At 43.8% G+C, this 25,031-nt stretch overlaps 1 protein-coding gene across 1 annotated transcript in view; it reads right to left on the bottom strand.

Moving 5' to 3' along the window:
• Window positions 1-25,031, bottom strand: part of POMT2 (protein O-mannosyltransferase 2) — a 43,702-nt gene that overhangs the window by 9,859 nt on the left and 8,812 nt on the right. The window contains exons 3-13 of the mRNA XM_049612405.1: window positions 22,510-22,614; window positions 20,417-20,525; window positions 18,575-18,683; window positions 16,534-16,693; window positions 15,117-15,223; window positions 14,142-14,224; window positions 11,267-11,376; window positions 6,667-6,733; window positions 4,074-4,143; window positions 2,262-2,340; window positions 755-906 (exon numbers count right to left, since the gene is read on the bottom strand). Of these exons, the coding sequence (XP_049468362.1) occupies window positions 755-906; window positions 2,262-2,340; window positions 4,074-4,143; window positions 6,667-6,733; window positions 11,267-11,376; window positions 14,142-14,224; window positions 15,117-15,223; window positions 16,534-16,693; window positions 18,575-18,683; window positions 20,417-20,525; window positions 22,510-22,614 (1,151 nt within the window). The remainder of the gene's footprint in view (window positions 1-754; window positions 907-2,261; window positions 2,341-4,073; window positions 4,144-6,666; window positions 6,734-11,266; window positions 11,377-14,141; window positions 14,225-15,116; window positions 15,224-16,533; window positions 16,694-18,574; window positions 18,684-20,416; window positions 20,526-22,509; window positions 22,615-25,031) is intronic.

Raw genomic sequence — 25,031 nt, 5'->3', positions numbered from 1 at the left:
AAGGTCCAGAGCAGTTAGAAGGTCCAAACCAGATGAACAAACATTGAACTCTCAGTACACATAAAATACCCAAGGGACTCTGGAGTTCTCTGCTCTATAACACACCCGATGCCTTTTCTCCCTCTATTTACCATACAAAAACATGAAGGGCGCCTGGGTGGCTCAGTTGGTTAAGCGTCCAACTTCAGTTCAGGTCATGACCTCATGGCTCGTGAGTGTGAGCCCTGCATCTGGCTCTGTGCTGACAGCTCAGAGCCAGGAGCCTGCTTCAGATTCTGTCTCCCTCTCTCTCTGCCCTTCCCTGCCCCACCCCCACCCCCATGCTCTCTCTCAAAAATAAATAAGCATTAAAAAAAAATTATTATTTTTTTTTAAATACAAAAACATGGGGGCGCCTGGGTGGCGCAGTCGGTTAAGCGTCCGACTTCAGCCAGGTCACGATCTCACGGTCCGTGAGTTCAAGCCCCGCATCAGGCTCTGGGCTGATGGCTCAGAGCCTGGAGCCTGTTTCCGATTCTGTGTCTCTCTCTCTCTCTGTCCCTCCCCTGTTCATGCTCTGTCTCTCTCTGTCCCAAAAATAAATAAACGTTGAAAAAATAAATAAATAAATAAATAAATAAATAAATAAATAAATAAATAAAAAAACATGAGGTAAACATTGACAATGGAGAAACAGAAGTTTCTGGTATACTGCTTGTACTGTGAAAGGAGAAGCATGAGCCTCAACTGGGACATCAATACCCCAAAGACTCACCATTTGGGCAGGACCTTTCCCGAGGAGCCCAGGACACAACCTGTGACAAGATGGATGAGTCGAATTCGACTTCTCAGCACTTTGATCCGGTTTCCAAATTTTCTGTTTATAACCTCAATCCGCCAGAAATCATTAGAGTCTCCTGTCCCATTCTGCCATGTAAATCAAGGAAAAAATACAAAGAAAGCAAGATGACTTTAGAGAATGCATGTCGCATGTCAGGAAGGGGAAATGGCCAGCCTTTCAGATGCCACCATGTTACAAAGGTCAAAGACTAAATGGGCCTCAATGGATAAGGTGGGAAAGGGAACACAGCAACACCCCAAGTGATACACATTCCTCAGCACTCACTATCACAACCAAGAAAAGTAGTGTAACTTCTACAGCCTGCAGTCCGATTCTTCACTTCATGGGACTAGAGTTTAAATTCTAAACATATGTTTTTACTCTTAAACCAAACTCAAGATATCACCCTGAACCAACAGAAATAGATTTGGGTCATTTGCACCCATTACTTGGCCATCTGGACACTTACTCATCTAAGCCAGAAATTAAGACACTTATGTCTAATTCTCCTCAGTAGATACCCGCAAGAAAAAGATGAGTTGTGGCTCCAGTACTGTAGGCTGAGCAAACAGAAAGAGGGTTGGGAAGTCCACCTAGCAGAATCGTTACTGATTCTGCACTAAAGCCTCTGCAAGGGAACATAAGGTCCTAAGGGTCCTAAGTCTAGCTGACAACAAGTTGTTTTGTTTTCAAATTACTCCCCAAGCCATAAGTATAAAGCTTCTTCTATTAACTACATCACCCCAAGGTAGTAAAAATCTCAAAATAACGTGGTGATTAACATTGCTCTGCAGAACAGGCAAGTAATCCTTAAAAACAAAGCCAATGAAGATTTGGGATCTGGCAAAGGATAAACTTATATATTCACCTAGGATCATATTGCGGATCCACGGCTTCTATGTCCAATGTGATTTTATTTTATTATTACTTATTTTTTAATTTTTTAATGTTTATGTATTTTTGAAAGAGAGACAGAGCACAAGCAGGGGAGGGGCAGAGAGAGAGGGAAACACAGAATCCAAAGCAGGCTCCAGGCTCCAAGATGTCAGCACAGAGCTCAATGCAGGGCTTGAACTCACAAACCATGAGATCATGACCTGAGCTGAAGGTGGACACTCAACTGACTGAGCCACCCAGGCGCCCCCTCCAATGTGATTTTAAAAGAGACCCAAATAGTATTCATATGTAACACTTCTTAAGTGTCAGAACATAAGAATGGCCTGGTTATCATGGGAGGAGAGAGATGGAGACAAATAGAAGCATATGTTACTTTTCCCACAGCAAACTTAGCCAAAACGTTCCCAATGTTAACAGAGTCCCTGTGCAGCCCCCAATCCTTACGAACATTGCAGAATTCCAGGGAGGATGTGCTCTGCCACATGGCCCTGAGCCAGGCCTCACAATTTTTTACATCCTACTCACACTCCAGTTGCTCACTTACTATGCCATAGCCAGTGACCTGATAGTGCTTTCGGGTCAGAGGGGCCTCATGATAGTGACTGTGCAGGTTCCGAGAAGTCCTAGAAGTTAAAAGAGAGAGAAATATCATCATCCTAGAAAAAAGAGACATGCAGTGTCTCTTCTTTTACTGAGGATATTCAGAATCATCTGTTAGGGCAAGAAAAATTAGAATCTGAACTATGAAATCCAACTTATCAGAAATGTCTTGCCTACTTACTTACAAGAAATACCCAGAGAATCAGAGAATCCCAAACCAGGAAGGACAGATGGTAGGAGTCCTGGACTACATGCCAAGAAAGGGGTTAACTTCAGCAGTCAGAGGGATGACTTATCACATTTGATGGCTTTGAAACACTTAGCTTGCCTGACTCATGAGGCAGCTTTGGGGAGAAGTTAAAATCTGTATTCTATACCTGCCTGAGCCAGCTAAGCCTCCTCCTTCCCATTTACTCTTTCTACCCTCATTACCAGTTTTACAAAGTGGGGAACTGTGGGGTAAGTAGGGGGATTAATTTAGCTTTTATTTGCTTTGTGCCTCTTATAATAATTCTTACTTTTATCTACAATAAGTGTTCATTATAAAAATTTTGGAAATTTCCAAAAATAAAACTTAACAATAAATAATAACTTTTAATTTGTTTATAAAACAAAATGAAATTTAAAAGTGTCTATAATCCTACCGGATAGGAAAAAAAACAAAAAAACAAAAAAACACTGCTTATAGCTTTTCTATATACATAATCCCTGATTTTCAAAAAAAAATCTGTACCTGATGATTCTTGTATACATAATTTTTGCAGGGTTGCTTCTGCAATCTATTGTTCCTGTTCGCTCTTGCACATGGTGCCCTATTTCCTTGTGTGCTTAGTTATTTTTTACTATGTACTATTCACTGTCACTGAAAAGCTATTTATGGGAATGGATGACAATGTATTTCCCAAAAGCGGATTTATATTTGCTTTTAGGCAGGTACCTAGGAGATATTACCAGTCTAGGATTATGTTTGTTTAAATTCATGGCCTAAAGATATCGAGACCATCCAGATAAAATTAATTTGGGCCACAAATTCATGTGAGGATCAATTGGTAGTTACAACTTTTCAGGAACCAGAGATAGCCCCTCTTCATCCCTGCTCCCCCTGCTCAAGCCCTTTGGGGTTCCAAGTTTAGGGGAAGGATTACTTAATAAATTTACCACATTGGGTGAGCCTAGAGCTTTGAATTTACAACTCTTTCTCTCAAGGCAGACAAAACCAAAGATCGAAACTCAACATTGTGGGGTCAAGGCAGAAGGGGCTGCAGCACCCCACTCATTTCTCTGGATTCCCACTTTCACTTAGATTTTGGCCTGGTAACTCCCTACTGTCTGTCAGCTCTTTGATGCTTTAAGATGTTTTCATATCATTCCAGCATTTTTAGTCATTTCCAGTGAGAACATTGCTTAAATAAACTAGCTTGCCATATTCTCAGAAACAGACTTCTATGTTTTCCTAAAGGCAGCCACTTGAGAAGAAGCTCTGGATAACTCAAATATATATATATTTTTTTCTCTAGAAGAAGGGAAACTCAACAGTACCTTCAAAGTTCGAACTCCCCAAAGCCAAAAGAGGTGGACAAACTGGCCTGCTTGTTTGATCAGCCTTCATAAAATGGCTCTCCCATTCTAGCACAGCAGCCTTGTTCTATTTACTAGAGCCTCATCCAATCTGACTTCTGTTTATTTCCAGCTTAAAAGAACTCTCTACCTTTGGTGCCCATACCACTCATTCATCCCAGACAGCAAATTTACTTACTCTTTGTGTTCTAGCCGAATGATGTCTCCATGTCTTACAAACTCCACTGGTAATGAAGGGTCTAGGGGATCTGCCGAGAAGAAACAATCACTGATATCTGAAATCATTCACTCATTAGTGCCAATTGAGGGCCTACAGGTAAAGAGTTATGGTACAATATGGTATAGGTTAGAGGTACAGATAGAGTGCTGGGAGAACAAAGAGAAAGGGCCCCTCACTGTCTCAGAGAAATGCTTGAAAAGACTCTTCAAGGAGGGGAGAATTTTGTCAGGTGAACAAGTGGGGCACAGTTGTATGAAAGAACAAAACACATTTGATCAATGGTAAATGGTTTCATATGAGTGGGAGAGTGGGCGGGAAAGACAGTGGGAATAGGTGAGGGTGTGAACAAGTAGGGCCAGACAGTGAAGGACAGGCCTGTATCTGACAGGTACCGAAGCCCCCACAGGAAGATATTTAAGCTGAGAAGGCAAATAATAATATTTTCCTTTTAGTAGTAAAAATACAGTATTCCAAAAATTAATTCCATGTAAACGACCATATTTCCAGCTTTCCTCAGAATCCAATGTTAAACCTACAAATTTTGCCAGTCATTATCTTGTCTCTGGCAAAAACCTGCTAAGTGTGAGGCAAAGAAAATGATGAGGTAACAAAAGAAAGGGACCACATCTTCCAGAAGCCAAGAGCAATCAGGTCTAGCAAGGCAGTGACAATGGCAAAGTTGCTGGCAGTAATCAGCAACACAAAAGGATCTTTGCAAACTTCTGTCCCAGACAGTGAGACACTGACACTCAAGGTCAGGAAAGAGAAATGTGCCAGAACAAATCACTGCCTCTCAAGAGAAATAGAGAATTCAAGTGTAGAGATGCCCATTCGTCTGTGGACTTTAAAGTCTCTGAAAAAGATTAATCAGCAAAGTGACAAAATAAGTCAATGGGGAGGGAAGAAGGAAGTTTCAGCTCACATGGATTTGGCGGGGTGGGGACATTTACAGCCATCAAGAACACAGAGACCTAAATAAATAAAATCACAAATGAGAGAGGAGAAATAACAACTGAACCACAGAAATATCAATCATCATATGAGAGTATTATTTTAAAAAACTATATCCCAACAAATTGGACAACCTAGAAGAAATGGATAAATTCTTAGAAACAAATAAACTATCAAAAGAACACAAAGACCTCAGTATATACGACCCCCACTTCCCAAAGTGCTTATACCTCTCTGTCCTCACACAAAGCCTCAGTTGCCTAGGTGAAATGCAACCACCCTAATCTAGAAGCCACAACGAATAACAGATCCTAGATGTTCAAAGATTTGGTCGATGCCCACATAGCTTTAGAAGTAAAGAGGTCTTGGGGCGCCTGGGTGGCTCAGTCGGTTAAGTGTCTGACTTCGGCTCAGGTCATGATCTCACGGTTCGTGGGTTTGAGCCCCGCGTCGGGCTCTGTGCCTGGAGACTGCTTCGGATTCGGTGTCTCCTTCTCTATCTGCCCCTCCCCCGCTCACGCTCTGTCTCACTCTCTCTCAAAAATTAATAAATCTAATAAAAAAAAATAAAAAGAAAAAGAAAGAGGTCTTGCCTTACAACCCCTCATTGTGATAGACCACTTATGTTTATCCTGTTGGATGAAAACAATCAATACTAGTACTATAAAGGGATAGAAACAGACTCTGACCAGTGGTGTCACAACATATATCACTGAGGAGTAGGAGGCAAAAACAGTGGTTGTGTGTGCCACATTTCTAGTCTCAAGACCACAGCAAGAAGAGGTGGGGAAAGGAACAAAGAAGGTGAGTTTAGATGAATAGCCGCCCACTGCCACACAAACGCTCAGGAGCAGCTGACTCAAGACAGGCTGAGCCAGGTGGTGTTTACTGAGGAGTCACAGAGAACGCCTGTGACATAGGACAATCAGCAGGGGCTCAGAAGGTGAGCAGGAGATGCCCTCTGTTCTCTTTCTAGCTGTAGCAGAAGGCACAGCCTGCAGGTAGCTAGGTCACTGACCAAAGAAAGATCCAGATATAGCCCATGTCATAAAGTCCTGAGAGCCCATTAAGTGTGCTTCAGAGCAGCTCTGCCCAGGCCAATCAGGGGCAGGCCAGCAAGGTACTGAGTGAGGGGCTAAGCACCAGGCTAGACGAGCCCAGCCACAGGCCCTCAGATCAAGACAACTTGAGCTGCACCATATGCTGGGGTCTGCAAGGCTTGGTGTGCTCTCAATTAGGAAGGACAGCAGCTACCATGTGCCCTCAGTTGGGGCTACTCGACCAGCCCCTGGCAGCAAGTCCAGGTAACCAGTTCTGGATTAAGCCTGAACCTTGGCCCTGCTCTCTACCTTCAAAATGACAGCTGTCAAGAGTGAGATCTTATCCGTCTTGCTCACTGCTTATCTCCTATGTTGACTGCAGTGCTTGGAACATAGTAGGTGCTCAATAAATAACTGTTGAAAGGATAATTGACCTCAGTAAAGGTATTGCCCAAGAATGATCAGGAGAGCCCACCTCTGTACCATTTGAGAGAAATGTTAAAAATGGCTCAGGGTGAGCAATAACACAAGAGACATCACTCAGTTCCCTACCGTATTACCTGCATTTGTGTTATGTTTCTTGATAATCCACAGATTGTTGTAGTCCTTGTGCAAATAGGTGGTGACCTGAGGGGAAGGGGTGGGAGGAGGTAGGGGGGAGAATACCATCACTATCAGCACAGCCACAGGACAATCAACAACAAATCAACATTGCCTAAGCCTCTTTCAGAATCCCGAGCTGCTGACCCGAGGGGCCATGTTTCCCAATGGGGTTCAGAAGTAACACTGGTAAGATTCTCTCCTTCCATCTGCATTTAGAGGTTTCTCCCACAACAGCCTTTTTGATTTGTCTCTTCATATCTTTCTGCATCTTGTCTTTAAAGTTTCAGCCACCTAGAGGAGGAGCCATGATACCTTGTATAACATAGTCTCCAGCATACAAAGAGGATTTAGTGCATTTTAAGAAGTAATTAAGGGATGCCTGGGTGGCTCAGTCTATTAGGTGTCCAACTTGTGATTTCCGCTCAGATGATGATCTCACTGCTCGTGGGTTCAACCTCCACATCAGTCTCTGCAGCACAGAGCCTGCATGGGATTCTCTTTCCCTCTCTCTCTTCTCCTCCCTCACATGTACACACTCTCTCTCTCAAAAAAAAAAAAAAAAAAAAAAAACTTAAAAAAAAAAGTAATTAAGACCATGCCTCAAACTTTTTTTTTATTTTTTTTTTTTTATTTTTGAGACAGAGAGAGACAGAGCATGAACGGGGGAGGGGCAGAGAGAGAGGGGGAGACACAGAATCGGAAGCAGGCTCCAGGCTCTGAGCCATCAGCCCAGAGCCCGACGCGGGGCTCAAACTCACGGACCGCGAGATCGTGACCTCGGACGCTTAACCGACTGCGCCACCCAGGCACCCCTAAATGAAAAATTCATGCTATATTTTCTAGAATGTGGCCAAATGAAACTAAAAAGCTCCATAAAGATCTCATCCTAGAAGCCTGAAGTTTTAGCCCACAGCCATCCTACATACACTGATTTTTTAAAAATTAAATGTGTGTGTATGCATGTGAACATGCCTGTAACACTGTGATGAATCTAACAGCAAAAATTTGAAAACAGTATAAATGTCACTAGAGGAATAGTTAACATGAAGGTATGTCCCAGGACAGAATATTACACAGCCACAGGAAACGTCTCTGAGCATTTTTTACCAGCATAGGAAAAGGCTTATAAAATGCTGATGCTGAAAATGGCTGCCATTTATCCCTAGGTAGTATTCTAAGCACCAGGCACATCTTATCTCCATGCTATAGGTACTTTGGTTATCCCCACCTTAATTATAAGGAAACTAAGGTTAAGTAATTTGTTCAAGGTCACCACAGTCTATCAATGGAGAGACATGATTCAAACCAAGGCAGCTAATTCCAATGCTCCCAGGATAGAGACCATCTAACAAACAATTATGCCAATTATGTAAACAAGAACATAAATACCCAGAAACAACAGAAATACTTACAAAGTGAGTTTTTATAACTCCAATTGGACAAAACATGACTGATTTACTTGCAAAGAGATTTGGAATTAGCATTTAAGGAAAAAAATATGCATGTATTATGGCCAATTTGTTTTGTTGGCTTTTACATTCTCAGGAAAAAAAATTAGGACTAATGGTATTAAGAATATACAAGAAACTAAAATATTTTGGCAGCCATAGAGAAAGTAAGTCCATACTCCTGAACACAGATATACAGAGTCCACCTTAGATTTGCTTATGGATCTTAAGATTTTTCTGGTGGTTATGTGTGTGTACTCTGTGTATTTTTTTAAATAAGAACTATTATTAGTAAAATTCCTGTAAGAAAAATTTCTTCTTTATTGTGAGTATAGTCCACGGCCTCTTTTTCCCATTCAAACATTTGTTTTTACAATGCATTTTTCAATAACACGAGGTCTCCAAGAAACACTGGTGTCCTCTAACAACAGAATGTTGTGCATCAAGTCATGTGGATAAAAACTGATCTTCCAGAATTATGTGTAGCTTTTGTCTTTTGGGGGTGTTTTGGTTTTGTTTTTTACTTTTCTATATTTTTCAATTTTATAAATGTTATACTTTAAAAATATTTAGGGGTGCTGGGTGACTCAGTCAATTAAGTGTCTGACTGCGGCTCGGGTCATGATCTCGCAGAACATGAGTTCAAGCCCTGTACCCGGGCTCTGTGCTGACAGCTCAAAGCCTGGAGCCTGCTTTGGATTCTGTGTCTCCCTCTCTCTCTGCCCCTCCCCTATTTTCATTCTGTCTTTCTCTCTCTCTCTCTCTCTTAAAAATAAATAAAACATTAAAAAAAACTTTTTTTTTTAATATTTAAAAATGGACACTTAGAGTTGTTGACAAGACGTTAAATCCCAGGGCAGTGAGGGTCACTAGAGGTGATTTAGTCCGATCCCCCAGTTGGCAGATGAAGAAACAGGCTCAGAAAGGCTTAGTGTGATTAGGACATGACAGAACCAGACTCGTCCACTCCTTGGCCCCCACATGCTCTCTCCACACCACCATCATGACATCACACCTCCATGTATGGGCCACAACTGTGTAACCCTAGGACTAGCATGACAGGGTCCTTCTCTCCCTCTGTGCAGTGTAGATGTTCCTGGCCACCATATCTGTAACTTTACCTTGTACAAGATAGTGGCAGCTCCCCATAGAAGGTTGAGCTATGGTTTTCTGCCCTGACTATACATAATGACTCTTCTGGAGAGCCTCAAACCAAAACAAAGGCACAACGAATGGGCTCCATCCCAGATTAATGGAGTCAGAGGTGCTGTGCGGTGCCCAGGCATCAGAATGTTTTAAAAGCTCTCCAGTGGGTTCTAAAGTGCTAGAAACAAATGGAGAATCAGGAATGAGAAACTGATACTAACACCCAACACTCTGGGTCAACTTTCTGGTACACTAGTAAATTAAGGAAATAATAATAAGGAATTTTGAAAAGCAAAACTTTTTTGCAAAGTAAAGATACTGGTCATTTTTCAAGAAGAGAAATGTCACTCCCAGCTTCTCAGAACAACAGCCTGCCCTGGAGCCTGCACACCTCCCCTCCCCTCCACTCCCCGTCCCTGTGGCTGAGACTTCTGGCCCCACCACTTTTCAGAAGTGATCTCAGTTAGTTACGAGGCCCTTTACTGCCATCCAAAGACCTCTTTCTTAGCCCTCACCTTCTCTGAGGCCTTTGCAGCACCTGAGCTGCTGACCACCCCTCCTCCTGGGGACACTGTCTGTCCTGTACTCTCCTCCAACCTCCCTGTTCACAACTTCCTTCTCAGCCTCTTCTACTAGTGCCCCTGGGAGCACCTCTTACCACTGCCTAAGTATTGCTGCTCCCTAGGGCTCCTTCGCTGGCTCTCCTCCCTCTGCACACCCTTTTTGGGCAATGCCACACATCCTTCTGTGTTGCTGACACCCATGTGCTACACACTCAGATCTCCTTCCTGAAGACAAGCCCACAACCTAAAATACACAAAGGAAAGTCATCTCCAGAGCTATTCTTCCTCCTCCATTTCTGACTATGGTGAAATAGCATTATCACACACACACCTTGACCAACCTACAGACTTAGACATAGCTCATCCCTGACAGCCACCAGTTTGGGGGCTCTAACACTTGACCTGTAAAGTGTTTCCTGAATCAATTCCCACCTCTATCCATGGTCTTTGCCTCCATTCATCATCCTCTGTCATGATTATTGCGCCCTAACTGGTTCCTTGCCTCCAGTCTGCTCTTCCTTTCAATCCATTACCCTCCTGCTGGAGTTACCTTTCTAACCTAAAAATCTAATCACATATTATCATGCCTTAATAAATCTCAACGCCTCACCAGTGTCCACAGAACAAAATCAAGTCTACTGTAACATGGAAGGCCTCTACACAACCTGGCCTCCCCAAACTCTCCCGACATCCTGCTCCTCCCTCTCAGGCACTGTCCACCACAGCCACACCTGACACCCTGACATGGACACAGTGTCACTCACTCAGGTAATAGTCGTGGCTAATCCCCCAGTGTGCATGTCACACATATTATCTCGTACTTTTAACCTACACAGCAACGCCATGATGGAGAAAGGCACTATTTATTTTCCTCAGTTTAAAGATGAGGATACTGAAGCACAGAAAGGTTAAGTAAATTGCTCAAAGTCATATTCTAGTGGAACCAGGATTCAAACCCAGATAATCTAGTCTGGTTCCCAGGTCTGTGTTTGTAACCACAATACTTGACTCATCATCCATGGCATGCCAGGCACTGTGCTAGGTGCTTGCACCATCAGGAAGTGGCCATCAAATAGCAGAGAGACGGAAGGAAGCACCCACAACTCAATGTGGAGAGAGTTATCACATAGGCTTACAAAGCATGCCAGGCAAGCCTCTCATGCGAGAGGCACCTACCACAGTATCAAGTGGAGGTGGGTCATGGTAATCAGAGGGAACACCTACGCTGAAGTCTCAGGAAGCTGGAGCTAGCTAGAGGAAAGAGCAGGAGGGTGCAGGAGGAAGCCTGTTTCAAGTGGGGAAAACAACAACGAAGGTAAAGGACAGTGGGGCAAGAAAGAACAGCGGGTTCAGTCACGGGAAACACTCTGGTATTGCTGCAATACAAAAGGCTCTCTGACCTGCTGCTGGCGGGCGCCAATGCCCTCGGGGTAGAGGTGCCTGTGGGAGTGGAGATAGCCGATGGCCATCCGCAGGTTCTTCACGGTGATCACAGAGCCATAGGCCAGATCTGGGAGGAAGGAAGACAGTGAAGGGTGTGAGCAGGCACAGTGGCTCGACTGCCCCTGACTGGGAGGAGCCCCTGAAGCCAAAGAACTCACCGACCCTTTAACAGACTCCACTGGCCCCGCGACCACCTAAAGCAGGATGCGAAGTTACCCTCCAATTTCATCAACTCAAGTGGGAGTTCGCTACAGGGTCTTACCAGTGCCCTCACCCCCCTTCCCTCCTCAGGACTTCAGAAGCAGCTGGTATTAACAGTGCACTATAATAATCAAAGCACTATTTCTAACAGCAAAAGATTAGAAACAGACTGTCCTTCAGTCAAAGTCTATACATACAATCAACAGAATAAAGAAGAAGACATTTCATGTCCTACCTAGAATATTCTTCAAGATAGGTATAATGTTATGATAGACTGTTAAGATAATTTTCACTTTGGATCTTGAGAAACTTAACAGAAGACCATGGGGGAAGAGAAGGGGAAAAATTTGTTATAAACAGAGAGGGAGGGAGGCAAACCACAAGAGACTCTTAAATACAGAGAACGAACAGGGGGATGGGGGCGGGGGAATGGGTGACGGGCACTGAGGAGGGCACTTGTCAGGATGAGCACTGGGTGTTGTATGTAAGCCAATCTGACAATAAATTATATTTTTAAAATAATAAATAAATAATTTTAAAAAATAATGTTTACTTTTGTGAAATCCTTTTGTGTCTTTTGAATCTAATACTATATAATAAAGTTCACCGGTGTTCGTTGTTTTTCTTTTTAGCTCTGAATTGAAAAAAAAAAAAAAACCAAAAAAACAGAGTAAATAGTTTACCCAAGAACATCCCCTCTCCCTGCAGGCCCTGGATTACTGAGAAGCCTCTTTTCCTTCTTACTGTCCCTCTTCTCAGTCCCTTGTAATCTGGCTGCCCTGCCAACCCCCGTCCACTGACACAGGTCTCACTCTGCCAGTGATAGGCTAATCCCATCTTCCTTTGTTCATTCTTCCTTTGTGCCAATTACACAGTGGATCCAAAGCTGGAGGAGGCCTGGCTGTGGCCCTGGGAGGGCCCAGTCTTGGGGAAGGTGGCTATACACACTAATCAACACAGGACAATGGGCAAATGCTCCAGTAAAGGAGTAACAACATGTGACATGGGGGGAGCCCAGAGCAGAGTAGGATGAATTCTCATCCAAACAATAAGAAGAGTCTGGCTCGATGGAAGAGATCACAGCTGATCTAAACCTTTTAAATACCGGGTAGGAATCTGCTAAACCCCACAACTCCATTTTTCTATGTTCTCACTCAGGCTAACATATGCAGCCCTATACACTGATGACCATCTTTGCTTCTTGAAATGCTCTGTTCTCCCTTTTCAATTCACACTCCCTCATGGACTGTCCTCTACAGACTTTCCTAACCCCCTTCTTCCTGCATTCCCCGGTGACCTGACTTCAACCCTGTTCTCTTTCTCTTTCTACAGTTTCCGTACAGACATTGGCCACTGTCACAGTATCAATTACTCCTTTAGTTGGCTGATTTCTGCTTTGAAAGCATCAGCTCCAAGCCCACTGGCCCCATTGCATGGATTTCTCCAAACGTCTCAAACTCTCTACAGCAGAACTCAATGTTTGTCTTTCTAAACCAATTTTTAACCTGCTTTCCAATCTCTCATTCTATCCATGGTCTTGGTGGGCCCCCTGTGTTCTAGGCACTGTACAAAGCACTGGAGAGACTAAAAGACAGTCATGCCTCCAAGAGACAATTACCTGGGCTCAAGTCCTCAGTGACATCTTTCCTTCTCTTTCCATGTCCGATCTCCCCTCTACATGCCCATCGGCCCTACTCCTACGGCTGCTGCCATGACGCCCAGCTCAAGTCCAGGGGGTATCCTCTGCCTCCAATTCCCCCCCGTCCCTAGCCATCCTATACTTTGTCATCAGTGTCACCTCCCTATAGCACAGCCTTCCTGTCCTCTTCCCTACTCAAAGGCCCCCACTGAATCTCCAATGTCTGTTTATGAAGTCAAACACCCAAATGTTTCAAACCCTCATAATCTTGGCCCAACTTATCCTTTCAGCCTGATCTTCCAATCCTTCTCTGTGGATAATCTGTGCCTTATGTTGTGTCCTATTCTTGGCCTTGATCATGCTATCCCCTATGCCCTATATGCCCTCTCCTCCCTTTCCACCCATTCAAATCTACCCATTCTTCCAGAGACTGACTCCAAGGCAACTCAGTCTATGAGCCCATGATGCCCTCCAACCCTCTAGCAGAAGTGATCTCTTGCACCCTTCAATTCACATAGCTCTGTGTTCCCTCTTTATATATTTAACACATACAGTCACCAGATCCTATCCTCTGGAGGGCGTCTATCTACAGCCTCCAATGTGGCAAACGTGCTCAGTTCTGATCTGTGAATAACTGGATGGATGTGAGCCACAGGATACCATGGTGGAAACTGACCACTAGCACTGGACAGCCTTGCCCTTTCACCAGATTCTCTCTGGCTGGCTTCCCACAGAGCTGACTTGGATGCTTCCACAGTCACAAATAAGTCATTCTTTAGCAGCAAAGAGCTCGCTACTCAGGGTGTCTTTCTCCACCCTGTGTCCCTAGTCACTCTCTTGAGTGCCTGCCTGTACCAGATCTAACTGGATCTTTCTCCCAGTTCACCATCTATAGGCTAAAATAACTCAAGCTATCATACATGTCTTTTCCAATTCACCTCTCCAGAAAGGCTTCTGCCCTTCTACTTTCATAAAGGCCAAGAGATACTCACGTTCAGGGATGGAAGCATTATGAAGGTTGTTGCCTGAAAGCCGGGCCTGGAAGGCAGAACTGAAGAAGCCATCACCAGGACCACTGTGGGGAAAGGAGAAGAGAGACAAGTTCATGGAGGGAAACTGCAATTTCCTGGGAACCCTAGGAAGAGTTCTGTACAATCGGTTTAAGAGAGGGACGCCTGGGTGGTTCAGTCGGTTAAGCGTCCGACTTCAGCTCAGGTCACGATCTCGCGATCCGCGAGTTCGAGCCCCGCGTCGGGCTCTGGGCTGATGGCTCAGAGCCTGGAGCCTGCTTCCGATTCTGTGTCTCCCTCTCTCTCTGCCCCTCCCCCGTTCATGCTCTGTCTCTCTCTGTCTCAAAAATAAATAAACGTTAAAAAAAAAAATTTAAGAGAATTACAATGGAGTGGTGATGTGGTATCATGGGAATGACACAAATAATGGAGGTGGAGACATAGGGGTCCAAATCCCAACTCAGCCACTTGCTAGTGAGGTGATCTTCAGAAGCACCTCACTTTGTTTAGCCTCAATTCCTCATTTATAAATTGGGTTATTTAAAAAAAATCAAAGAACTCAAAAATGATCGTGATTGAGATAATATGTACAAAATGCTGACATTTAGTATCTACTTGTTAAATGGGAGCTGCTGCTGGTGTTGCTGTGATAATTATCCTCCAACCACACGATTTATTCTGGCCCATCCCTGTTAAACATAGGGACTCTGTTTAGGGATAAGGGGAAGCTTGGCTATTAGGAAATTCTCCTCTCCCTTCAGGTCAGGGTGCTTGCTTTTCTGAGCCCTCTGGATACCCAGAAGATAGAACATAGGAGGAAACAAACAGGTAAAACCTATCCGTCTCTTTAATATCCCAACCACAGACCCAGGAGATCACATGCCCCCCTTCTCCCCCCCATGGGCTTAGAGGCAAGAGGAAGACTATAAGCGAGAGGCTAGAAAGGCTCTGCTGTACCTTTTGTTCAGCACCATGAAGTGAACAGCGTAAGTGGCTGTGTAGAGAGTCAGGGGCAGCACTATGAGGCACAGGATGCGAGCAGTCAGGTGTTTTCCCACGGTCACCTGCAAACAGAGCCAGTGAGGGGTGCTGGGCAAATGGGGCTTTATTCTACCTTATACCTTATATGCACATTATACATGGGTTTTTATGTATCAATCAAAATCATAAAAGATGGAAAAACTAACAGCCAACGAGAAAGAGTATGTGGAAACCCTAGCCTTTTCATAACACCCCACCACCTAAGCACTGCAGGGGGTTGAACATGGGCCAGCCCTCTGCTACCTGCCCGGGCCCTCACCCAGGACCTCAGCCCAGCACTGTGTCAACAGCAAGACACTGCGTGCATCTTCAGCCTCATCACTCATTAGTCCCCTCTGCACGGTCACTGTGCTTCCAGTACTATGCCAGCCCCACCCATCACACACATAATTGCTCCTTATCTTAACATCAGGTCTCAGCCTCCTCCCAGAAGCCTTTCTGGACCACATGACCTGGGCTCATACCCTCCTCTGTGCTCTCACAGCACTTTTTGGCTGGAGTAATTGCCTGTTTAATTATTTCTCTCTCCATTGTCTCTGGAGAACAGGAATCCTTATTTTATTCATCTGCACATTCCATGCTTCACACTTAAAGGGTAGTCTGTCTGTATTTTCTGAATGAATAAATGAACTTGGAACTTTGGCTCAGAGGTGATGGAGAAGCATTATAGCAAAGTAGTTCAGGCCTGGAATCAGCTTCCCCTAAGTCTGAATCGTAGATCTACGTTTTACTCTTGTATGGTCTTGGGAACATAATTACCTCTCTAGGTCTTGATTTCCTCATTTGTAAGGAGAAGGTAATAACTACCTACTTCATAGGACTGTTATGGGAGGTAAATGAGATAATAAACTAAAGCATTTTGCACAGTGCTTGGCACAGAATCAGCTAATAAACTCTAAAGTAATAAACTCTAAAGGCCCTTATTGGCCTCCAAATCTGGAGACCCTGGGTGAGAAAAAGAAAATTGTGAGTTCAGAAAGTCATCCTACCCAATTGACCTAACATCCCATGCAGCCAGCGTCTGCCATATATTTGGCATGAGCCCAGCTGGACAGAATCCCAGCTGTAGAGTATTTGAAAAATATCGCAGAAACAAATGCCAAAAGAAAATTCCAAGGATGTTAGTTCATCCTCTCCCTTTACACCTCTCCAGCTTCTCAGCCATGGCCTACTTTCTGCTGTCACGCTGCCTACGGACGGTGGCCAGATGGATCCCACCTCGGGCCCAGAATACAGCCACTCCATCACCTGCACCAAAGGCAGAGAAAGGCCCCTGGCTCTGCTGAGCAACACCACGGAGCAATGACATTTCTACAAGCACTTGAGTTCTCACCACTGAAAGACTGAGGTCTCCAAACAGGTGCCAAAGGTCTGAAATGGTGTTCCACCCCACTTGCAGGATGATAAAGAGGCCAACAAACTTGACCCCTAAAGCACCAGCCAGATTAATGCCAGTCAGGCTGAGCCAGAACCACCAGGGGGCAGAGAAGGGCCTGAAAACCAACAAGACACAGAGTTCAGTTTGGCAGCTGGGACCAAACTCAAAAGCAACAGCAATAGTGGGGAAGGGCAGAGGTTCTGTGACTCTGAGAGGCTGTGCCTGCCATCCTTCTTGAGGGCCCCTAACCTCAGGGGACCATGACTTGGCTCCAAGGAGGATATGGTCACATGCAGGAAGCCATGCGACAGTGAGGAGGATATTTTTCTGGGGTTGAGGGGTCATAGCTTTCAAAGTAAGCAGGCTTATTCTTTAGTAGTGACCAGTCAAGAAGAAAGAAAAAGAAAATCCAGAGAATCCCACTGATTCAGTCAGCCATCTCCTTGGTGTCACCTGTGGACCTTGAAAAGCCAGCAATTACTGAGTGCTTACTATGTGTCAGGTGCTGTTCCAAGTACTTTATACGTATAAACTCTTTAACCTTCACTATAAGCACATGGAGGTAGATATTATTATCTTCTTTTCACACAGGAGAAAACCGAGGTACAGAGAGGGTAAGCAGTACAGCCAGCAAGTGGTGGATGGAGCATGGTCCTAACCCCGGCAGTCGCTTCCAAGGTTTGTCATACTTACAGCACTCTGTGCTGTGATTTTCTGATTAGCTGGCTGCCTCCCCAGCCAGAGTGAAGGTTCCTTAACTGCGAGACCTGTGTACCTCTGTACCTCCAGCTCCTCACACAGTAACCTGGCACATAGTATGTGTTCAAGAAATGGCAGGTAGAAGTGTATGTGGTAGAAGGAGAAGATAACCCAAAACCACAGGGAGATGGTAGTCACTGGATCCGGCTTTATTAGCATAATATAATTTAATGAGCCTGGCCATGGTGAAACCAAGTTGACTCCTGGAAAAGCCTAGTTAAAGTCAGCTCTTTTGGTTTGAATAGAATGAATAACCTACTCTACTCTCTAGGGGCAGAAGGATGATCTGGAAAAGACTATTCTGGAGGAAGACCAGACCCTCCAGAACAGCTCCAGAACTGACCAGTCCTCTTGATGGGTATGGATCATTTAAGTCAAACTTTATATATGTTATTCCCATTGGTAGGTTGGGACTGGATGTAACCACTGAGGGTAGGGACACAAATAGTTCCCAGGCAGTTTATGTCCGATGCCCTCCCCTCTGGGACAGAGAATGTGAAAGATAAAGAAGAAAAGATAAAGAAGAAAGATAAAGAAATGCCCTGGGATCTCCTAACCATCTTTGGTGCCAAGGGGTGGCTTAGAAAATGGTGGGGTTAAAAAAAAAAGAGGTTAGAGTGGGAGAGAGCCAAAACATAAGAGACTCTTAAAAACTGAGAACAAACTGAGGGCTGATGGGGGGGTGGGAGGGAGGGGAGTGTGGGTGATGGGTATTGAGGAGGGCACCTGTTGGGATGAGCACTGGGCATTGTATGGAAACCAATTTGACAATAAATTTCATATATTTAGAAAGAAAGAAAGAAAGAAAGAAAGAAAGAAAGAAAGAAAGAAAGAAAAGAGAAAAGAAAAGAAAAGGAAAAGAAAAGAAAAGAAAAGGAAAGGAAATGGTGGGGTGGGGGAAGGCATTAGGACTCCTCCATGATATCCACAAACCCCTACCCAAATCTACCCCCATTGTAAAAATAATAATAATACTCTTAAAAAAGGCAACTGACATTTTCTTAATCTCATGTAAGGCAAAAATACATAGAAAACATTTTAAAATATATTTTTATGATCTAAAATGGGCAATCTAAGTTCTAAAAAAAAAAAAAAAAAAGTATGCTTGCCTTAAGTTCAGCTTTAAGACAAGTCCTGAAGGCATCTACCCTGTCTCTGGCCATTATAGAAATTTTGGAGCTTCCACAGCTTCTGACCCCACCCCCATGCCAACCCCTGAAAAGATGGTGTTTCTGACCTGTTGGCACAGGAGTTGTACTTGACCATGCTCAGCATAGCAGCCATGATGAAGAACATCAAGATGGGGTCAAGGAGGATGTACTGGGACAGAGTGAGGCATCCTGTGTCTGAAAAACACGAGCTCAGTGGTCAAAAATGTAGAAATCAGAGATGGGCCCCTCTGAGAACCAAACACCCCAACAATAAGAAATAGTGCCCCTTACACTTAATTGCATGTAAGCATTTATGCAGTCAAGACCAGATAAGCCACTGAGTCACCAGGGAGGTGGAAGGCCACAGCTTTGGGGTACACCGAAGCCCAGGAGTAGGAAACTGTATCTCACACTGCTTTCAGACCCATGACCCAAGAAAGGACCATGTCATTCAATCAGACGGAGCAGTCGTGAGACGAGGGCTCTTCCTCATTTCCACCAGCAAACGGGGAATTCTGCCGCCCTGCTTATGTAACCGCAAACTACCTATACCTAGGGTAGAGTCTTAGGATTTACATGAAGTCTCTGTTGGGAGCTGATCCTCCACACAGGCACCAAAGTATCGTTTTTAAAACAAAATTTCATTACATCAAGCCCCTGCTTAAAGCCTTCAAAGTCTTGCCATCTCACTCAGACTAAGCAACCCCTCATGAGAGCTGCCAAAGCCGGCACGGTCTCCCTCCCTGTGCAACCTCCTCTCCCAGCACTCTCTGCCTCACAGACTCCACTATGGCCACACTGGCCTCCTTACTGTTCCCTGAAACCACTAAGTGCTGCCTTGTACCAGGACCACTGAACATGCCGTTCCCTCTGCCTGAACACTTTTCCCTCAGATCTCTCCATGGGTTAATCTTCTGCTTCACTCAGGTCTCTGCTCAAGGAGGTCACCTCCTCAGGGAGCTGCTCACTGGCCACCCTACCTACAACAGAATCCCTCCCCATTACTCTCTCCCCTTATACCACTCTATTTTCTACATTGCACTATTGTTGAAGTTGTTACATTTCAGACTTACTAATTTACTTGCTTATTTATCATCTGCCCCACTTGAAGGTTAGCTTCATGACAGCAAAGTGTCTCATCAGCATACCCTCTGAGGCCAAAAAAAGTGGCATGGCACAGAGGAGATGTTTGAAAAATAGTTATGGAACGAAAAAAGAATAAATGCTGAATGGGTGAATAACTGAAAAAGGAAATCAAAGACATAATCCTCTATAGAAAGGCCCTATAATCTTGCAACATATCTGTCAGAACAAAGCCAGATTCACCCATGAAATACCCACCTAACTTGGCCTGGACTTCTTTAAATGTAAGTTCTATGAAGTCATGAACTCACTTTCACAAAAACAAGAACAGCACAGGATCAATTTCTGTGGATCGGCTCTCATTTATCCATGTGAGAAATAGCCACAGAAAATATTTAAGTTCTCATTTTGCTATCTCCTGCCACCCAGCTACTTCTGAGACATCTGTACTTGCATTCAGTTGAAATCAGTTACCGAATGCGAACTTATAGTAACCTGAGAGAAGCAGAACTAGAATCATAAGCCTCCTTCAAATACATAAATGCACACACGCACACACACAAATTTATCTTCTTATCTACACCAAAGTCAAATGTGGATAACTTGGAGGTAATCTATTCCTTGGGATTATGTATGCGAGCTCTCTCCTCTAATAATATAAAGGCTTGCTACATACAACTATTCATATATGTAAATATTACTGGTGAAGAAAATAAGATTTGTAATACTTCACCCAATCCTAAAGTTACTGGGCCCACGGATAGGATCCTTAAATATATTGATTTCTAACTATATTCATACTGTGGCAGTCAATTTCCTAAGAAATATGGTATAAGACAACTTACCAAAGGTGAGAAGGGCAGCAGTGAGCAGTGCTGCTGGGAGGGACTTGGACAGCTCCAATACAATGAGGTAGGCAAAGGGGACCAGCAAGGAACCAAGGAAAGCACAGAACTATGGAAGGAAAAGAGAAGCAGTCAAACAGCCAACTAAGCTAAGTATCAGAGACCTACTTGACTTGGTACAAACTAATGTTTAAAATGAAGGACTTTGGGGCGCCTGGGTGGCTCAGTCGGTTAAGCATCCGACTTTGGCTCAGGTCATGATCTCACAGTCCGTGAGTTCAAGCCCTGTGTCAGGCTCTGTGCTGACAGCTCGGAGCCTGGAGCCTGCTTCAGATTCTGTGTCTCTCTCTCTCTGACCCTCCCCCATTCATGCTCTGTCTCTCTCTGTCTCAAAAAATAAATAAACATTTAAAAAAAACTTAAAATGGAGGACTTTGATGCAGGCGTGACTTGGTGACCTGAAATCACCTGGAATATCTATAAATAAGAAAGGGCTGCTGTGACAGTGAATCGTCATATCAAGCAACATTCATGGGCCTACTGAGCACCAACTTGAACACTGATATGAAATCAGCAAAGTTCAGCCAAGTAGTGTGGGCAGGATGGCACAGTGGTTTCAAGTAGGGGACTCCGAAGTTGGACTGCCCCATCAACTGCCAGCTGTGACCTTGAACTAGTGTATCTCTGAATCTCAGCCTCCCTATCTGTGTAATGTGAAAAATAAGGGTTCCTACCTCATAAGGTTTTCTCTGGAGATTAAATGAGCTAGTTTTAGTAGCACACACAAGGTACTCAATAAACATCAGCTTCTATTACAAAACTGCGGGTGCAAGTTGAGAAAGACTTCTCTAAGGTGTTTTCATATTCTAGAGAACTCTAATGTTATTTTTGTTATTTCTCCCTTGGCTCTCTTCTTCGATCACACCAGAAATCACTCTTTAATCTACAGGTTGCATTTTGATTCTGGAAAAAAGATTACCTGACACTTAAGTATCTGGAGAGCTGTGTTTTGTTTTGTTTTGTTTTGTTTTGTTTTGTTTTGTTTTGTTTGGAACCACCAGCCTTCTCTCCACCTCCCTACCCTGTCCATCAAAAGTAAATAGACAAGCTGGGGGAATGGAAACTCTTACATCTTGGTTGCCACTTTTTATCAATAGAAAGCAATGTATCCTAGTGTGAAAGAATACAAGGCTGTTATATTTGGCCTTCTCAATTTCCACAGTAAGTCCATAGTGAGTCAGACCTATATCCAATTACGTACGCTATGTGATGTTCAAAAGTCACTAGGAGGACACAGAATCACTTAAGAATGTGAACTTGAGGGTAGGGGAAAACCTTGTTTAATATGGTATGACCATGCAAATCATCCAATGGTTAGCCCAAATAAGCATATAGCATTTATCCAAAGCGTTTTGAGCTCCTTAAGGAGCTTGTAAATAAATACAACCTGTTTGAAAGCTCCATGTCAGAGGTCAGATTTTGCAGGTTTCATTTAGGGTCCCCACAGAGTTGGGTATTTAGGCCTGGCCATGCTTCATCAAGGCTGGTGCTGGGACTGGGGACAAACACATAGCCTCCCTAAAAGACTGGAAAACCCCTTTTGGGTGCCTGAACCCTTCACAGGGAAAGAAGCAGGGGCCTGATGGCAGGGGTGTAAAGATGCTAAAATCTTAAGAAGGGTCCTCAGAGGTAGGCAGTGCTCTAGCAGTTGTGGCCATGGAGAGGGATGATGTGTAGCCTGTCAATGTGCTGAGGCCAATGTCAGGGCTGCAGGAGACTCCTGGCTGCCTGGGTCCTAGGTTACTCTCTAACTCAACATCTGAAGCCTCACATGGGCTGGGCAATAGGTGACACTGTGTGCTTGCTCCTACCTATGCAATCTCGGTATTATCTGCAGCCTCCCTTCCCTTCTTACTTACCCAGTTCTGAATCTCTATGCCTGAATATCTACTACAGGATGTGGGTCCAATCATCCTCCCTTCCACTGCCACATAAAGTCCCTCTGTCTACACTTGCTACCCTCCAGGGCTTCCAATTATTATGTTCTGAGTGTGGCCCCGGGGTTCAGTCTAGAGCAAGTCAGGAAGCCTTACTCCTCTCATTCCCATGTAGTTGTGATGCTCATATTTATCCCCGGGCTTCTGGAACAAAAAAGTACCATCATACCCACTCAGGTAGCCAGCAAGACCTATCAGCATCTGAGGAGAGAAGGAGAACAAACAAAAAGATGATGAGAGACTTTTAAGATTCCTCTGTCCCCTGAATTTCCCTCCAGCTGCACCCAGACTTGGTTTCCCTTGACAACTGTCCACAGGAGTTGCCAATGTGACATTTTCTCCTGCAGCTGTTGCAGAGCAAAGAATCGTTTGTCCACAGAGCTCTTTGCTTGAAACAAATCCTCTCTTGTGTTGAGGCCAAGTTCTTGGGAATAGGGCAGATTGAACATTTAGGAAGAAAAATCCCACAAAGAAAAATCCCACTGGCAAGGCCAGTGAGGGGCTCTCTCGTTCAGCCTTCTTTCATTTGCTATGAAATAAAACGTGACAGCTCATGGGGGAAGCCATGGGCAGGGGCTGATTCCTGAAAGACTGATCCACTGAAAGGGAAATGAGATTCCAAGTCAGAATGAGGATGGAGAAAAGTGGCCAAGGAGTTACATACTAGGAATGGGCAGAAGGGAAAAAAGAATGCTAAGACAGACAGACTTTCCCAGAGGAGAAAAGTCCCAGTGGAAAAAATACAAAAAGGCCAGAGACCAGTTTCTCTTATTTCTAATATTTCAAAGGAGGGCAACCTTGGCACGTTCCAAACCAGAACAAATCAACTATTATACTAAGACTGAGATTTGTGAGTCCTTCAAAACGTTCAAGAAGATCAGCTCCTTCATGTCTATCTTTCCATGGCTATCGACAGTGTAAAAGTCTAGTTTCCACACAAGCAATCAGAAGCTCCTAAGACCTAAAAGGTGTCAGCAAATACCAAGCATTTTTAACAGCCCCAGAATGCCCTAGCTGGACCCCTATGCCCCAGTTAGGCTGTGTGGAAGGATAGAGTACATTGGCTGTATTGAGAAAGTCCCTCCCTGAGACGCTGCTCGTGGGTCTGGACCACTGGGTCTAGATCACTAACCAGCTCCTGTTTTACTTTAGTTCTAACCAGTTCCACTCTCTATAATTCCATGGCAAGGAACAGAAGCCAAAATGCTTATAAATGATTACAAAGCCTTGTTAAAAAAAAAAAGCATTTTGGCTTCTGTTGAAAAGAAAGAAAGAAAAGAAAAAGGAATCCTAGGGCTCAGAAGATAACATAACTAATTTAATATAAAATAAGAGAAGGAATTGAAAAGACGGAACTATCCAAATACCTAGATGGACAAAAACCAACAGGTGGCAATTAAATGGATGCCCCTTCCCACCTGGGATTTCAGAAGACAAATTCGCCTGGAGCTGGTATAAATTCCCAGACTGCTTGGCTGGTCTGCTAGAGTGAAGAAATGCACAGATGGTCTGCATCTCAGCTCTCTGATTGCAGACAACACTTAATATCTCTGAGCTACAAGTAATAAAACCTTCCTTGCAGGGGGTTGGGAGGATTAGAGACAGGGCAATAAGTCAAACGCTGGCACTGTGCCAAACACCAGTTCCCTCACAGTTAAAAGGGTAGCCCTTAAGGTTAAAAGTAGCCCTGAGCTAATTTTCTAACTAACTCGTTCAGATCAATAATAATAATAATAAAAATAATAATAAAAACCCTACTAGAATAATGGGAAAATTCATAGAAAACAAAATAATAATGGCTAATTAACATACGAAGAAAATGTTCAACTCAACTCATAAAGACATGCAAATGAAAACAGTGACACACCATTTTTCATTCTCAAATTGGCAATGTTTTGAAAGTATGATCATACCAGCGCTGGCAATGGTGCGGGGAAAACAACGCTCAGACACTGTTGGTAGGAGTATATATCACTATAATATTTTTGCAGAAGAACTTAGCAATAAGTAACACAAATTTAAGTGTGCATATCCTTTGACTCTTTAGTTTGGCTCCTAAGAAACTTTTAGATACACCTACATAAATAATTACGAAAAGATAAATGTACAAGGATGTTCATTGCAAAATCTTTTGTAATGTCTGAAAACTGGAAGTAACATAAATGCCCACCAATTGAAGACGGATAAAATAATTCATGGCACATCTGTATAATAGAATAATATACAACATTAAAAAGAATGGACTGCAACAGCCATAAGGAAGGATGAGATCATGCCATTTGAGACAACATGGATGCACCCAGGAAGTATTATGCTAAGTGAAATAAATCAGACTAAGGAAGACAAACACCATATGATTCCACTCATAAATGGAATCTAAAAAAAATGAACAAACAAAAACAGAATCAGACCGATAAATACAGAGAACAAACTGGCAGTTGCTAGAGGGAACGGGGTGACGGATGGGCAAAATGAGTGAAGGGGAGAAGGAGATACAGGCTTCCATCTATGGAATGAGTAAATCATGGGAATAAACAGCACAGCATAAGGACTACAGTCAATGATATTGTAATAGCAGTGTAACACCACAGCTACACTTGTGAACACAGCATAATGTA

Source organism: Panthera uncia, assembly GCF_023721935.1.
Source record: "Panthera uncia isolate 11264 chromosome B3 unlocalized genomic scaffold, Puncia_PCG_1.0 HiC_scaffold_1, whole genome shotgun sequence".
Lineage (NCBI taxonomy): Eukaryota > Metazoa > Chordata > Mammalia > Carnivora > Felidae > Panthera > Panthera uncia.
Note: the sequence above shows the minus strand (reverse complement) of the source record. Positions and strands in the feature narration are given on the sequence as shown.